The sequence below is a fragment of the Calonectris borealis genome, chromosome W (assembly GCF_964195595.1).
Source record: "Calonectris borealis chromosome W, bCalBor7.hap1.2, whole genome shotgun sequence".
In the NCBI taxonomy this organism is placed as follows: domain Eukaryota; kingdom Metazoa; phylum Chordata; class Aves; order Procellariiformes; family Procellariidae; genus Calonectris; species Calonectris borealis.
Genome location: NC_134351.1, coordinates 45070291 through 45085354, shown reverse-complemented (window position 1 = coordinate 45085354; position 15064 = coordinate 45070291). Strand labels below are relative to the sequence as shown.

The 15064-nt window shown below is 41.2% G+C and overlaps 1 protein-coding gene and 1 long non-coding RNA gene across 3 annotated transcripts in view; one reads left to right on the top strand and one right to left on the bottom strand.

The window, feature by feature from the left end:
• The window catches only part of LOC142074734 (small glutamine-rich tetratricopeptide repeat-containing protein beta), a 37595-nt gene extending 29403 nt beyond the window's left edge, over positions 1 to 8192 (bottom strand). Inside the window, exons 1-2 of the mRNA XM_075135593.1 lie at positions 8107 to 8192; positions 6435 to 6561 (exon numbers count right to left, since the gene is read on the bottom strand). Of these exons, the coding sequence (XP_074991694.1) occupies positions 6435 to 6534 (100 nt within the window). The 5' untranslated portion in view covers positions 6535 to 6561; positions 8107 to 8192. The remainder of the gene's footprint in view (positions 1 to 6434; positions 6562 to 8106) is intronic.
• Positions 1 to 13919, top strand: part of LOC142074738 (uncharacterized) — a 181939-nt gene extending 168020 nt beyond the window's left edge. The window contains exons 1-3 of one of the 2 annotated variants that reach the window (XR_012670687.1): positions 8303 to 8449; positions 11953 to 12238; positions 12797 to 13919. This is a non-coding gene — a long non-coding RNA (uncharacterized LOC142074738). Of the gene's footprint in view, positions 1 to 8302; positions 8450 to 11952; positions 12239 to 12796 lie in introns of those variants that run through there. The other variant, XR_012670688.1, reaches the window with a different exon arrangement.
• The last annotated feature ends 1145 nt before the right edge of the window (positions 13920 to 15064 follow it).

Below are 15064 nucleotides of genomic sequence, written 5' to 3'. Positions count from 1 at the left end.
CACCGGTCACACCTCATGCACTCAAGCTCAAACCTAGAGTGTATGAAGTCGGGCCGTATGTAATAAGGAATACAGGACAACAACAAATGCTATTTAACCCGGATTGGTCCCTTAAACAAGTTAAATTGCAAATGCAGAACAATGTCTCAGAAATTCAACCGGCCTGTTCTCCTTTTTTGCAAACCTCTTACGAGGGGTGGACTACCTGGCTGCATAAAAGACGAATATCAAGAGACTTAACTGGTATTTTAGGTACAGGGTTAGGGGTCCTAAATAGCATTGACGCAGAGGTAATAATGAATAAATTGGCTGCCTCTACTACCGAGCTGACAAAATTACACCAGCCTTTACGATCTTCCCTATTGGCTCTGGGAACCCATCAGTGGCTACTGTCAAAAGTGTTACCTGATTGGGAAAGAATAAACATAGGAGACCATGAGATAATCATGAATTCACTCGGTGGGCTCCAAAATAATGTTTCTCTAGCTCTCAGCTGTATTCAGGCACAATTGTGGATGCAATCAGTAACTGCTTCAGTCCTAAGAGAGGGTGAAGAGGGAATCTTCCCCACTGAAATTCGGAAAATAATTTGGGACAATGCAAATGACTTCGAAAAGAAACTTCAGTCTTGGTGGAACTTAGTGAATTTTACTTATGATCCTGCTACAAACACAGTCGAGGCTTTTGTATTAACTATTAGCAAAGCTACAGTATATATGATCCACCCTATTATAGCGTTAGGACTGAATCACAACAAGACTCTACTTTACCCTTTTGAACATAGGGCATGGGCTCGAAAAACAGGGAATGAATGGCAAACTGTAGATTTAGAATCTTGCATTGTACGAGAACAACAAGGGTTCATTTGTGAGAATAATGCTATCGATGCTCAAGATATTTGTCTTGACACTGATCAGAAAGTTTGTCATTTTGAAATTCGCCCCAGTGCTGACCTTAAAACCATATTAATATACACTGGCAAAGGTTGCGTATGTTTGAGAACTACTTGTAGTTTTATATCTGTAGAGGACACGAAGGTAGACACTAAAAATCACTCAAATTTTTGCATTTGCAATTTTACTAAAATCATTGGATGTGACTTTAATTATATAGCTCCAGTCATATCCCATCAGGTTCTTAGATCTAATTATACATTATTCCATGAATTGATACCTACATCCCTCGGGATGGATTTAGCTCGAACGAAGGAATTACTACAGCATCACGATTTAACACGGATACTAGAAGAAGTTAAAAACAATGGAAAGGAGACCTTGATAACGGTGCATCATGACATAGACAAAATAAAAAAAGTTCTAAAGTGGGTAAAAAAGGATGGAGAACACAAATGGTGGGAAATACTTTTCGGATGGTCGCCCACTGCTACAGGTATCCTTAATACCTTGTGTCACCCTATTGTTGTTCTCCTAATTCTAGTTCTTATTAGTATTGCTTTATCTGCAATACTGTATGTTTTAAATTGGCGAATGATAAAACAAATAAGGCACTTGAGGTATGTCTATCAGCACCGACAACAAATTGAAACAGGCAGAAATCTTATAAAGGACCTGGAGAAGAATGGGATAATATAAAGAAAATTAGTATAGGGTTTAGTATAGAGTAAAAGAATTTACTAACTTTTTAGAAAAGGGGGGACTGAGACAAGGGATTAAGGAATTTTAGTAGTTGAATGATTAATAGTAGGTAGAAGATTGAATCAGTAGGTAGGGGCTTGATACTTTGTTCCTCACAAGGCCGGCTCAGCCTGATAAGGCCGACTTAGCTATGGTGTAAATTAACTGAGGCGCCTCACAAGGACAGCTCCTGATAAAGACTAAAAACTTGTCTCAAGAAGCCAGCTAAAACTGACCCTGCGGTTTGGACAAAAGCAAGAAGACAACTGAGCCTGCGCAAGAACAAAAGGTTACTAGCGGTGACGAAGAGGAACTATCAGCCTTCATCCCCACGACCCCCGACGACCACCACTAGGAGGCAATGCGCAAGCGCAGATGGGAGGGGTCTATGGAAATGACTTCTTGGAACTCATTTTAATACAAAGCAGGGACAGGTCATGCATATGTATAGGCGTATTACAAAACTTTATGAATATGTAATATTTTACTGTATATATTTATGGTGAGTGCCGCATTGAGGCGCGCACGATTTTGGTGGGATTACTCCCCCGTGCCGCCCAGCGCTGAATAAACATACCTACTTTACAATCTCATAGATTGTGGAGTCCGGTTTCCGCAAGTCAATATATTAATAGTATTTCTTACCAGGTTTATCATAAAATCAGTGGAATTACATATCTTGTTTTTCCTTATGTGACTTAATAGGAAGCCACTGCCTATAGTATACTTACCAATTTTTCCCTCAAACTTATTTTCACCTGAAGGCATTCCCTTTCCTGAATGGCTCACCTCATTTTTAGTTTTTCATAAGTTTAAATTAGAACCCCCCCTTTATCTTTCTCAAGGCATTAAGTCTGTGACACCAACTCTCTGTCATACATGAGATTTTTGCAAAGTGCAGCAGTGCAAATTATGCTTAAACAAAATAATCCTGAGTACAGTATTATTACCAGTAAGCATTTCCATGAAATAATCAGTTGTTACAGTGAACTCCCACATTTCTCCTTTGACTGAAAAATTGAATTTATAATCCTTATAATCTATCACAGGCAGAACAAAATTAGGAACTCTTATGGGATCAATCTGTAGGTTAGAATAATAACCACTGCTTAACATGCAAGCCAACAATAGAAACCTGTGTAAAAATAAACATAGCCAAAGCTGAAACTTTTCCAAATCAGAAGATGTATTAAGTTGTGACAAGATCAATAACTACCCTGTTTTAATGTGAAGTAAAAACCTGACCCCAGTAAAGTCAAAGGGGGGAAGATTTGTTTTTGTCTGAAAAGTGTCTCAAGAGACTCAACTGCCAGCATCTCACTATCCCATTACCAAAGCGAGGCACTGTCAACTGCCGCAAGCTCGAAGTCATCAGTAAGTTGGGAAAGACTTGCTGTACCACGAGCTATTAATCTAAGATTTTTCCTGTGTCTGATTTCAGAGGCCAAAGCTATCTGTTCTCTCTATTACCTCCATCGTCACACACACTTTCAGAGGCCTAGGCAGTTGCTGAAGCTTGTACTGACCACCTTGCAAACCAGTACAGATACCTACCTCCCTGCTGAACAGCCGGGGCTCACGCAAACACCTACTACCTGGCAACAAGAACACTTGGGCTATGCTGGAGCCCAGCTCAGCATTCCCAGTGCCACACAGCTCCAGGATCTTTTGCACAAGCTGTGAGCAACATCAAGGCGTCACAGCACACATGCAGGCTGTTGATCACTGAATAATGAATATTAATTGGGCTGCTGAGGCCCCTTTAGTACTTGATATCATCTTGCTTCATCTTACACATAACCTTCCCCCATCTCAAGTATTACATGCATCCCTCACCTTAAGGGGTGCATCCCACAGTTTTGGAAACACTGCCTTAGAGAAATTCATTGTGGTACAGTGATCTCAGAAGTAAGAAAAAAAATCACAGCCTTGTGCACGTTGTAGGGAGTTTCTACTTTAATCCCACAGAAATAGGTGCTATAGACAAGAAAAAAACCTAGAAACTATAAACAGGAAAGGGAAATAACTGCCATTTAAACACACTATCTAAAATATAACTTGAAAGAAGTTGCTAGTTCATACAATAGGGTTGAGCATTAACCACCAGAGATCTATATCACTGCTCTAGATCCTAGATTGTTGGGAATATATTTCTCCAGTCTACCTTCCGATTACTCTGTTTTCTCAAATTAAGACATTTTTATTCATCAAGTACAAAATTCCTAGAGAAAATTTACACTATCATTGACATAATTTTATAATTCAAACATGCAGAATGCAGGTTATCAAAATAAATGGAGTTTGAATACATGCTAGACTTCTATTTTGATAAAGTCTAAATTTTATTTGTAATGTTTTAGCTTTTTGTTGTTTTCTGGGGAATGGGAACTGTTTAAATTACTTCTTGGCACATACATTTAATCATACAGTGTCTTTTTTTATCTTTTCATAGGCACCAAGAAAGTACATAAGGTACCAATGAAAAACAACAGTCAAATTCTTTAATCCCTTATGTCTCCACCTAACATTAACCACTTCAATGGGTGGTACTTGGGCTATTGCTATTCCACATGCACTAAATATATTTTGCTCAACTAAAATGAGTCAATTATTCAGAATGCCCGCCTCTGATCCTCTAACACATAGCATATGGTACCATACTTTTGGCAGGGTACAGCTCTAAAATTAGGATTTCATATCTGTATTAAAATGGTATTTTTTACATCAGCATTTAAGCACAACTGAAGTTTTATAATATTTTTTGTTCAGAAAATAGAATCTTAAAATTGTTCATACCTTCATATAGATATTGGCTAAGGCTGCTCTAAGACATGTAATCAGGTAAACCTTCATAGTCACAACCCAATGTTTATCAGTTTTATTATAAAAACAAAAGGAATATCTTCATTTCTCATTATATGATTTCCAAAAACATTGCTTTCTTTCATCAGCTGAACACCATCATAACCTGATACAGGTTAAATTCATAGATGACTACCACTTTTCAAATCTACAAAATGCTCCAGATTCTGATGTAAAACCAAATCTTTTGGTTTTTATTCTTTTGGAAATATCCTTTGAATATCATAGTACAAATGTTTCTTTCTTGCTTACATTAGTGAACAACTGCACTGTAAAACCAATAGACACTGGAAGGAAAAACATTCCAGCTTTATCTTTTTAAGTTTATGCCTCCGAGAAGCAGGACTTGCTTTGCACCTGTGGAAAGTCCACTCCCCACACCTCAGATTTCAGGTAACTCAATGATCAACTGCCTGGATGTTGTTTATTGCACTGCTGGTCCTAGACTTCCCCCTCTTACCTCCAAATTCCTCCTCTGGTTGAGTCATACAACCAAAAGACTGCTTGAAACAGTGCACAGGTCTTTTAAATAGATTCTATGAAAAGCTCATTGCAGAATTAAGACTCTCTTTGTTCTTCTCTTGCTTAATTCCACATTGTGATACCATCTCCCATGAAGTCTCCAGGAATTAGGGAAAAGGAATGAGAGCAATATGAAGGAGAAAGATAGATACTATGAAGTTACAAAGACTTAATGAATGTCTGTCAACAGAGTAATACACACGGAAGCCCATCTTTTTGTAGCTATGTCTTCTGTTAATAGAAACTACACCATACTGAAAATATTCACGACCATGTGCTCTTTCGAATCACTATTCAAGTGAAAAAGCAATGCAAAGCATTTATTTTATTTTCCACATTCTTAGGATATCTTAGCCTTCCCTCATAAATTACACAGAATTCTTGCAAGTATGAAACAGGAGTTCTTCCCATATACCAAAACTGATATATGGTAATTGTTTTACTTCCTCCGTAGCCAGCACAGCTACCATCACACATAAAATGTAGAAAGAAACCAAACATAGAAGTAAAGTGAAAAAGAATCAGCTGGCAATAAGTTGTGGGACACATAGACAAATCATCCCATAGTCTGCATAATGGCACTGCCTAACTTGATGTGATTCAAAGTTCCTGTTTGTCCTGGTTTCGGCTGGGATATAGAGTTAATTTTCTTCCTAGTAGCTGGTATAGTGCTGTGTTTTGGATTTAGTACGAGAATAATGTTGATAACACACTGATGTTTTAGTTGTTGCTAAGTAATGTTTACGCTAGTCAAGGACTTTTCATCTTCCCATGCCGTGCCAGGTACACGGGGAGCTGGGAGGGAGCGTGGCCGGGATGGCTGGCCCAGCTGGCCAATGGGCTATTCCATACCATATGACGTCATGCTCAGCATATAAGGCTGGGTGAAGAAGAATAAGGGGGGGACGTTGGGAGTGATGGCGTTTGTCTTCCCAAGTAACCATTACGCGTGATGGAGCCCTGCTTTCCTGGAGATGGCTGAACGCCTGCCTGCCGATGGGAAGTAGGGAATGAATTCCTTGTTTTGCTTTGCTTGCGCGCGTGGCTTTTGCTTTCCCTATTAAACTGTCTTTATCTCAACCCACAAGTTTTCTCACTTTTACCCTTCTGATTCTTTCCCCCATCCCACCTGGGGGAGTGAGCGAGCGGCTGTGTGGTGCTCAGTTGCCAGCTGGGGTTAAACCATGACACTGTTGCTCAAAATTAAGGTAGTACAAATTTCATAACTTTAGAACATTTTTTAAGTGAGAGATGTTTTAAAATTAATAATCTCAGAAATATTAAGATCGTGATCTTATTCACAGATATGTAGTGGCAGTTAGGTCACTCCAGTTACTTTCTATGATAATATACATCAAGCAATTTAACATATGTATGTATAATACCTACCCAAGCATTAGCACCTTTATCACTTACCTTCCAAGCTTTCTTGTTCATCTGGAGTGAAAGTATCCATCTGACTCTGCTCTCTCAAGAAATGGATGACTGCATAAACCAAGCGTTTGACTGATGACATTTTGAAATTGATGAGTTTCTCCTATGTCTTAAAAAGAATAGGATCTCTTATTTCAAAAAAAAATAAGAAAAGCTTTAGAATATGTCAGGACACATGCTTTGGGCCCATCCGTTAATTCCTTGAGTATTCCAACCTCCCACTGACCTCAGTAAGAAGTACACACAATACCCAAAAACTTATCCTTCAGCAGAAAGCCCAACAAAGCGATGCCTTGAAACAACTCATTAAATTGTATGGATTATAGAGAACTCCTGTAATAATTTAATTTAACTATCAGCAAAAGAGCAGATTTCTTCAGATTCATTCCTGTGGGAGAGTTCATCGAGGATAATTTAGCAACTTTTTTTCTGAAGGACATAGTTTGGATTTTATTTCTAAGACACATGCACTTTGAAGCAGGAACACATGCTTAAGAAATGATCGTTTAAAAAGCTGCATTGATAAATATAATGACATAATGAAACATGCTTTAATAAAAGCTATTCTATTTTCTGACATTGTGCTCTGCTTAATGGTTTATATTCACTTTGGACAAAAAACTGGAACACTGTGACCTCAACGCACACTTGTGATTAGTGACACTACTGGCTCAGTCTGATTTGCATTCCACATCAGCTGGGAGTTACATAACTTTGAGGAAAATTTTAGTTCCAATTTTCTGAGTTATTTTTCCTTAAACCGTTTCGATTTAAAAGGGCACAACCTTATCCAGTCGTCGGGGGAAGCAGGTTAAAAAAAAGCATAAAATGAATGGCAAGACTAGGGCCAACCCTCGCTAAGTTATTTTCCCTCTACAACCCCCGAGCAAACCGATGTGCAGCCAAACTCACGCCGAGCAACCGCCACCGCGGGGACGCTGCCAGAGGTGCACAGCGGCGGTGCCCGCCGTGTTTGAGCTCCCCGCACAGAAGGGTCGAGGAAGTGGCGGCCGCCGCCGTACCCTACTCCTCACCGAGAGGCCCCACCAGACGGGCAGCACGGGGCCCCGTTGGCTCGGGCGGGCCCCCATGGGCATAGGGGTAATGGTTTTAAACAAAAAGAGGGTAGATTTAGACTAAATATAAGGAAGAAACTTTTTACAGTGAGGGTGGTAGATGCCCCATCCCTGGAAACATTCAAGGTCAGGTTGGACGGGGCTCTGAGCAACCTGATCTAGTTGAAGATGTCCCTGCTCATTGCAGGGAGGGTTAGACTAGATGACCTTTAAAGGTCCCTTCCAACCCAAACTATTCTATGATTCTATAGGTGGGGGCCACGATCCGCCCGCCGCCACCCCCCCTCCCCTCCCCCGCGTCCACCTCCCGGTCCCGCGGCAGGCCCGGGCGCAGGGCCGCTCGCTCAGGCCCGGAGAGTAGGTCTGCCCCGCCACCCGCGGGACCCCTCGGCACCGCGGGGACAGCGGTCGCACCGCCCGGCCCCTCCCGCCGCCTCGGGCCCAGTGAGCGCCCGGATGGGGCCTGATCCGACCCCCCATCCCCGAGCTCCGGAGACGAGGGGCTCCGGGGAGAAGGCGCGCAACCTCCCCACCCCCGCAGAGCGGGGCTCCCTACAGAGACCGGGCACCACCTTTACCGTGCGAGACGCAGCGAACCCCGCGACAAACACCGTCCCAGTCCCTGTCAGCACCGCCGCTGGATGGGAGAGAAAAGGGACGCGAGGGCCAGCGCACGGGAGGAAGATAGCGCGGGGGGTAAGAGGGCACAGGGGGAGGGCACGTGCGGTGTCTGCGCGTGCTCATAGCGGGCACGCGCTCATTCGGTAGCGGCGGGAAGGGCGTGAGAAGACGGAAGCGCATGCGCAGGTCGGTAGGCTATGCCTGCGGCAGCTGGCATGAAGCTGCACCTTCCTTCTCCGACCCCGCCTCCCTTCGCGTCGTCCTCCTTATGCTGGCCCTGTGCGTGGGCGCGGCTTGCAGGTAGGCGTGGAGGGGAGGGGGGCGCCTCATGGCCAGCCGCGGCGGGTGGTCTCTGGTGTGGGAGCCCTGAGCCGCCCGCGGCTGACAGGGAGATTTTCGTCCTTTGGGGAGATGGGCCTGGGCTGTGGCCGGGCGTCCTGGCGCGGCGGTGGGGTCTGGCTGACCCCCGTGCGGCCGGGCTGAGGGGGGAGCTGCTGAGCGGCTCTGAGGAGAGAAACGCCCGGTCGCCTGCGGGGTGGGGCGGGCCGGGCGGTGGGCTGCAGGTGTGCGGGGCGTGCTCCGAGGGGCCAGGCAAACAATAGGGCAGGAAACTGTCGTGGTTTAACCCCAGCCGGCAACTAAGCACCACACAGCTGCTCGCTCACTCCCCCCACAGTGGGATGGGGGAGAGAATCAGAAGGGTAAAAGTGAGAAAAACTCATGGGTTGAGATAAAGACAGTTCAATAGGTAAAGCAAAAGCCGCGCATGCAAGCAAAGCAAAGCAAGGAATTCATTCCCTACTTCCCATTGGCAGGCAGGTGTTCAGCCATCTCCAAGAAAGCAGGGCTCCATCGCGTGTAATGGTTACTTGGGAAGACAAAACACCATCACTCCAAATGTCCCCCCCTTCCTTCTTCTTCGCCCAGCCTTATATGCTGAGCATGATGTCATATGGTATGGAATAGCCCATTGGCCAGCTGGGCCAGCCATCCTGGCCACGCTCCCTCCCAGCCCCCTGCGCACCTGGCAGGGCATGGGAAGATGAAAAGTCCTTGACTAGCATAAACATTACTGAGCAACAACTAAAACATCAGTGTGTTATCAACACTATTCTCATACTACATCCAAAACACAGCACTATACCAGTTAATAGGAAGAAAATCAACTCCATCCCAGCTGAAACCAGGACAACATCCTGTGGGGTTTATTTCTTTAGCTCTTGGCGTGTTTCCCGCAGTCCACCTTCCCTGAAATAACCACCGTTATGGTACAGCTTCCAGGTGGACAGTGCGGGTGAGGCGAGGTCTCTGTCTTATAATTCTTGCACCGAGTATCAGATGTACCGCAGAAGAAATGGGCAGGAAAGCAATAGAGCAAGGCTAAGACTATAGCAGTGGGGCTTTTCAGCAAGATATGTGTGAAACAAGACAGGGCAATGTGTTTTTAATAGCTTTACAAAAAGGCGTGTCACTATTTAACATTATATGAGGGATGAGACGAGTACAAATATATTATTGATTTTAAAATAAGGTGGTAATTGTTTTCTTTGTAATGAATACTAGGTCTAAATGGACCCAGAAAACCAGTGTGGAAGAAGGCTTGTAGGCAGTACTAGATGAACTAGACAAATGAGAACCTGAAATTAGCATCACTGGGGAAATTGAGAGGACAAAAGAACATAAGCAAAGGACCAGATTTAATAGAGAATATGGAAATAGTTGAAAGGTCACAATGTAAATATGTCGTGGTGGTGAGAATGGAGCTCAACTTGAGTGTAAAATGAAGAAGATGGTTACCTCTTGTGGACTTTTGAGAAATGACAATTATGTGCTTACTGCATAAAACGTACCATTTTTGTCTCATTTCACAGCCTTTGTTCAGGTTGAATTAGTATTGAGGGGTACTAGCAGTTAGAAAATAAGATTCAGAATCTTTTCATAAAGCTTCTGCTGTTGTAAATGAATCGATCAATTTACTGTTGTCAAATAAAGTACACAAGTATTTTTTTTTCCTCCCAATATACATTTACATTCTTTGTCTATAGTCATTTTCACTGTTCTCCATGTTTTGTGTTGACTGTCCTTGTTTGTCCTACAGATTTTTCAAACGAAAAAAGGAAAGGAAGTGTTTGAAGGATGGAAGGTTTTTTCTTTAGGAAAAAAAAATTTGCAATTTGCGTTTGGAAACTAAAGATACCTCCTTCTTAAGTAATAATAAAGTATTAGATATTGATTTAAATATTTTATTTTTTTCATTGCTTGTTGTAAGTACAGCTGGAAATGATCACTGCAGTTTGTTAATTGTGATTTTTTTGTTTGTTTGTTTTGTTTTGGTCAGTCATCATTTGAGTGTGCCCAAATAATTATTTCACAAAAGAGAGTGATCTTGAATGCCAAATAGTGACCTCTAACTTCAAAAAGTTAAGCAAATGGTCACAGGCATCTTAATGTGAGATAAAAATGACAGTTCTTAGCAAGTTTCAAGAAGCATGTCTTATGTTGAATAAAACAACGCTGAAAGTTTGATTCTTCTGGTTAAAATAGGCAGCTTTTGGGAAGGAGGCTATTTCCAGTTAAATACCTTACCTATTAGAATCCAAAAGATTCAAAGATTAACATTTATTTTAACAAAATGCATGGAAAAAGGCTAAAATGTAGGTTAATGAAATTAGCACAGTAGTCTGAGTATAGATATTCCTAGTAATGGAAAAAATTGGAATAAAAGCAGTGTGACTTATTTAATTTCAGTGTCCTAAAATAATTCTCTAGGATTAAAGAATTCTGGGGTCTTTCTTTCAAAATCAGGTTTTGAATAGGAAAATATACATACATGGACTCTGGAAAAACTCTGAACACTGGCTTTTCTCTTGATGAGGAAGTAAACCAGCAAGAAACTGGGTCTGGGGAAAAGAGGCAGGAGGAGCAGGGAATGGCACTGGAAGGCAAAGAAACAGGAAGAACTTCTATAGTCACTTTCTTATATCATACTTATCACCGTAGAGAGAGTGTGTATACTTTCATTAAACTATCAGGTCCAACACCTCAGCAATGGCAAGGGCCGGACAGGACACTTGGAAAATTTTTCCCTTTCTCTGTGCTCTGTGGACTGCACAACCTCCTCTGTGTACTGCAGCAGCAGTTTTTTGGGGGGATTTTGCAAGCATTGAAGCAATCATGGCATGCTATAATGCACTGTCTTCCCAAGAAGAACAGTGACTTAAAGTGGTGCATATAAGCAAGATTAGGTCATCATCTGCCATGAAGGCATAGAGTTTTCCAACCAACTAGTGATAGCAAAGAACATTTCTCACTGTTTTGACTGTATGAGACTTAAGATCAATGGGAAATCAAAGGACATTACTATGGTACAGGCTGAACTGATTAACTGTGGGTGTAAATCAAAGAAACCTTTTGCATTTACAAACCTTCCTTAATAGTTTTCTCTGTCCTGCAGCACCACTTCTTTTTTAGTTGGAGTCAACAAGCTGTTTTTCATGCATTAGCTGGTTGCATTCAAGTACTGAACTATCCTGGCAGTAATAGTGTGTGGTGTTTGCACTAAATAGCATGCACTTTACCTGCTATTTATATTGCTGGCATGATAGACATATGCTTATGCAGCAGCACCTGAGAGAGCTGTAGGGCCTTAAAACCAATATTTTTTCCACCGTGTATTGCATGGTTCACCTGATGGTAGAACCAAGCAATAAGATAACCCTAATGAGCACCTCCTGCATTAAATTGTGTAGTACACTTATTGTCTACATGCGAGTGTTGAAAAATCGCTCAACTTCCTTTCTCAGATCCTCCGAGCAAGGTGTGCTGTGATGGAGGTTTGCTGTGACACAGAAAGGATTCAGTTCACAGAATGGGTTTGAAGCCTAGTTTAGCAGTCCTAGTAAGTTTGGGTTTTCGTTTGTTTGTTGGTTTTTTGTTTTTTTTTTTTTTCCTTCTTTTTTCCCTAGAACCATGGATACCCTAATTTTAGGAGTGGGGAGAGAAGAGATCAGACACTGCAAAAACAGTACTCTGACACTTCTGTGTGGTCCACTCCAGACTACTGTGTGGAAATCGCCTCCTCTTACAAAAGTCAGTCACACCAGTTTCCAAATTCCTTTTGTTTAAAGACTGTTGGAGGGGGTCGGGGGGGAAGGGAGAGGATGCAAGTACAGTGTAACATGTTATGCTCATGTATGAGTTCCTACTTAAGTTCTGGATTTTCCATTAGTTGCCACAGTGTGCCTTTTTCAATTACTTTGCTGTTGATGTTAATTGTATCAGAGAAACCAGTAAGTGTTTGTTGCCAGATAGTAAGATCATAAAAGCAGCACTGAGGGTAATATATGTATCAGTAAAGATTTAAAAATGTTTGTATGACTTGCAGCTTTTTTGATTCGCTCACATTGATCTGAAGAGCTAAAAGTATATCTATTATAGGAGTATGATCAATGTAGAGCTTATAGTGAACTAAGTTGCAGAGAATCCTTTTTTTTCCCTAAAGGTGTAGTGACAAAATTAATGGTTTAGTGTTAAAAGGTGCTAGATCATCTTCTATTCCTTCAAATGCAGCTTAAGAAAAAAAGTTTCTAATGGCAGTTATGGAGCTTTAAATTAGGAAGTACTAAACATGCTATCCTCTTGCCATAGTGAGATCTGTCTGTGCCAAACACAGTCCTGACACAGAGCCAAGTACTTTTCTAAGGAAAATGGCCCAAGAATTCAAGGCATGTATTCACTGTTCTAGACACTGTCAAGCGCCAAATGGGTGAAAGGACTGAGAAGTGAAGTGTAACGAGGACTTCAAATGTGTTTGTCCAGCAGGAAAAAGTGATGACTTATATTTTGGGGCTGTGGTCTCATTCCTTTAGCTCAATTGAAATAGTGTTGCCCTGTGATTAGCTTTTTTTTTTTTTTAAAAACTTATTCTTGATTTTGCCTTGGGTTACTCAGTCCTCTGCTTACTTTGCTTGATTTTTGTCCTTGCTTTACTACAAAATACACAATTACTTCTTGTCTGAAACTGTGAGTCAAAACTGAAACAATATGGAGATATATTTAAAATTCAAGCAAGAATTAAGGTTATCTAAATAGTGCAAAGATTGTAGCCTGTTAAATTTCTGTGTTAAAATCCATCCTGAGAACACAGACCAACTGCAGTATATCTTACATTATATTAGATGCTGCTGAATACTTACTGTGGTTTGTTTCTGAAATGCTTTTTAACTTCTTCATTTGAAGAAAAAAAAAAAGTCTTATGTTCCACTGAATATGAGGCTTGGCTGTTAGAAAGCTTTACTTAAACCATGCCTGTCTGCTATCATTTATATATGTTTGGTAGCACTTGAGTCTTACTTTCAGGGAAATGCCAACATATGGCATATTATTCAAGTATTAAATAATTTGTCCTGAGGGAAACTGTCAGTTTTTATGTTGCCTTAATGGGACGTGTCTATTTTTTTTTTAACAAGGCTGCTAGGTGGAGTCAAAGTATTGAGGCCCTGTGAAGATTGATTGCAGTTACCTGATGAATATGGTTTTCACATACACAATGCTGGCTTCCAGCATGCAGCGCTGGTTCTCCTGCAGCCTGTAAGACTAGGAAGTGTTGTTTAACTAAGATCTGCTATTTCAAAAGATAGAAAGACCAAAATGATCTTGCTGTTCTTATTTTTCAATTAGCAGCTTTTACAAAGCTTCATACAGTAAATTACTGCTTAAAAAATAAGTTCATTGTGTTCGTTGTGATTTGCAAATCTGCTCTTATTTATATCCATAGGAATGCCTCCCGAAGTGTACATAAGGTGCAGCAAGAAAAGCATCTTTGTATTTATTTGCCCTTAGAGTATTTAAAAACTAGAAGATGACTAAATCATCTGAATGTGACAGTCCCTCCCCCCCCCCCCCCTCCCTTTTAAAATCTCCTGTCTTGGCTCCCACTTTACCCCTGAAGCTGTTATCCCAGACCTCTTGTCAGCAGAGAATATAGTTTTCCATCCTACATGAAGCTGATGTACTCTGAATTTTGTGTGGCTACATGGAACTGTCAGATCTATGAGCAAGTACAATAAACCTATGTGTATATATGTTTCCCAGAAATACATTTGTAAATACATTTTATTATTCTGTAAAACTGTACTTGTCATTGTAACTAATACTGTTTAGGGGAAGACTAATTTGAAAACTAAAAATACCATTAAAGAGTCTTGGATGGAATCATAGCTATCCCTATGTAATCAGAATTAAATGAGACAGCAGACTTAAATCTTGACTGTATTAGAAAGTGATAATCATTAGTAGGAGCGTCTTGTGGACAAGCTTGCAGGTTCTTGTGTTTGTATTTTCTAAAGCTGGTACTACCCTTTGCTGCTTCTGCTTCACAGATTGTGGCTTTTTTGTTTTATTTTAATAGTGTGCTATTACAAAGGGTTGCTTGGCATGTTCCAGTCATGGAAAATGTTTTTAAACAAAACTAGACTTACATAAATGTTTAATATGTTTAAAATATTTACTACACGAGTTAAAAATCAGCCCGTAAATTCAGTTGCTTTGTCTTTGCAGCAGTTATGTTGGCCACTGTATTGCTGTAAGAGTGTTATAAAGGTCCTTCTCATTTGTAAAATCAAATTTATATTTTCCAGAAGCAGCAAGTAATCAAATTGTAGATTTGTTGGTAAAATCATAGAATCATTAAGGTTGGAAAAGACCTCTAAGATCATCGTGTCCAACCGTCAACTCAACACCACCATGCCCACTACACCATGTCCCTAAGGGCCTCATCTACACGTCTTTTAAATACTTCCAGGGTCGGTGACTCAACCACTTCCCTGGGCAGCCTGTTCCAAGGCCTGACCACTCTTTCAGTAAAGAAATTTCTCCTAATGTCCAATCTAAACCTTCCTTGGCGCAACTTGAGGC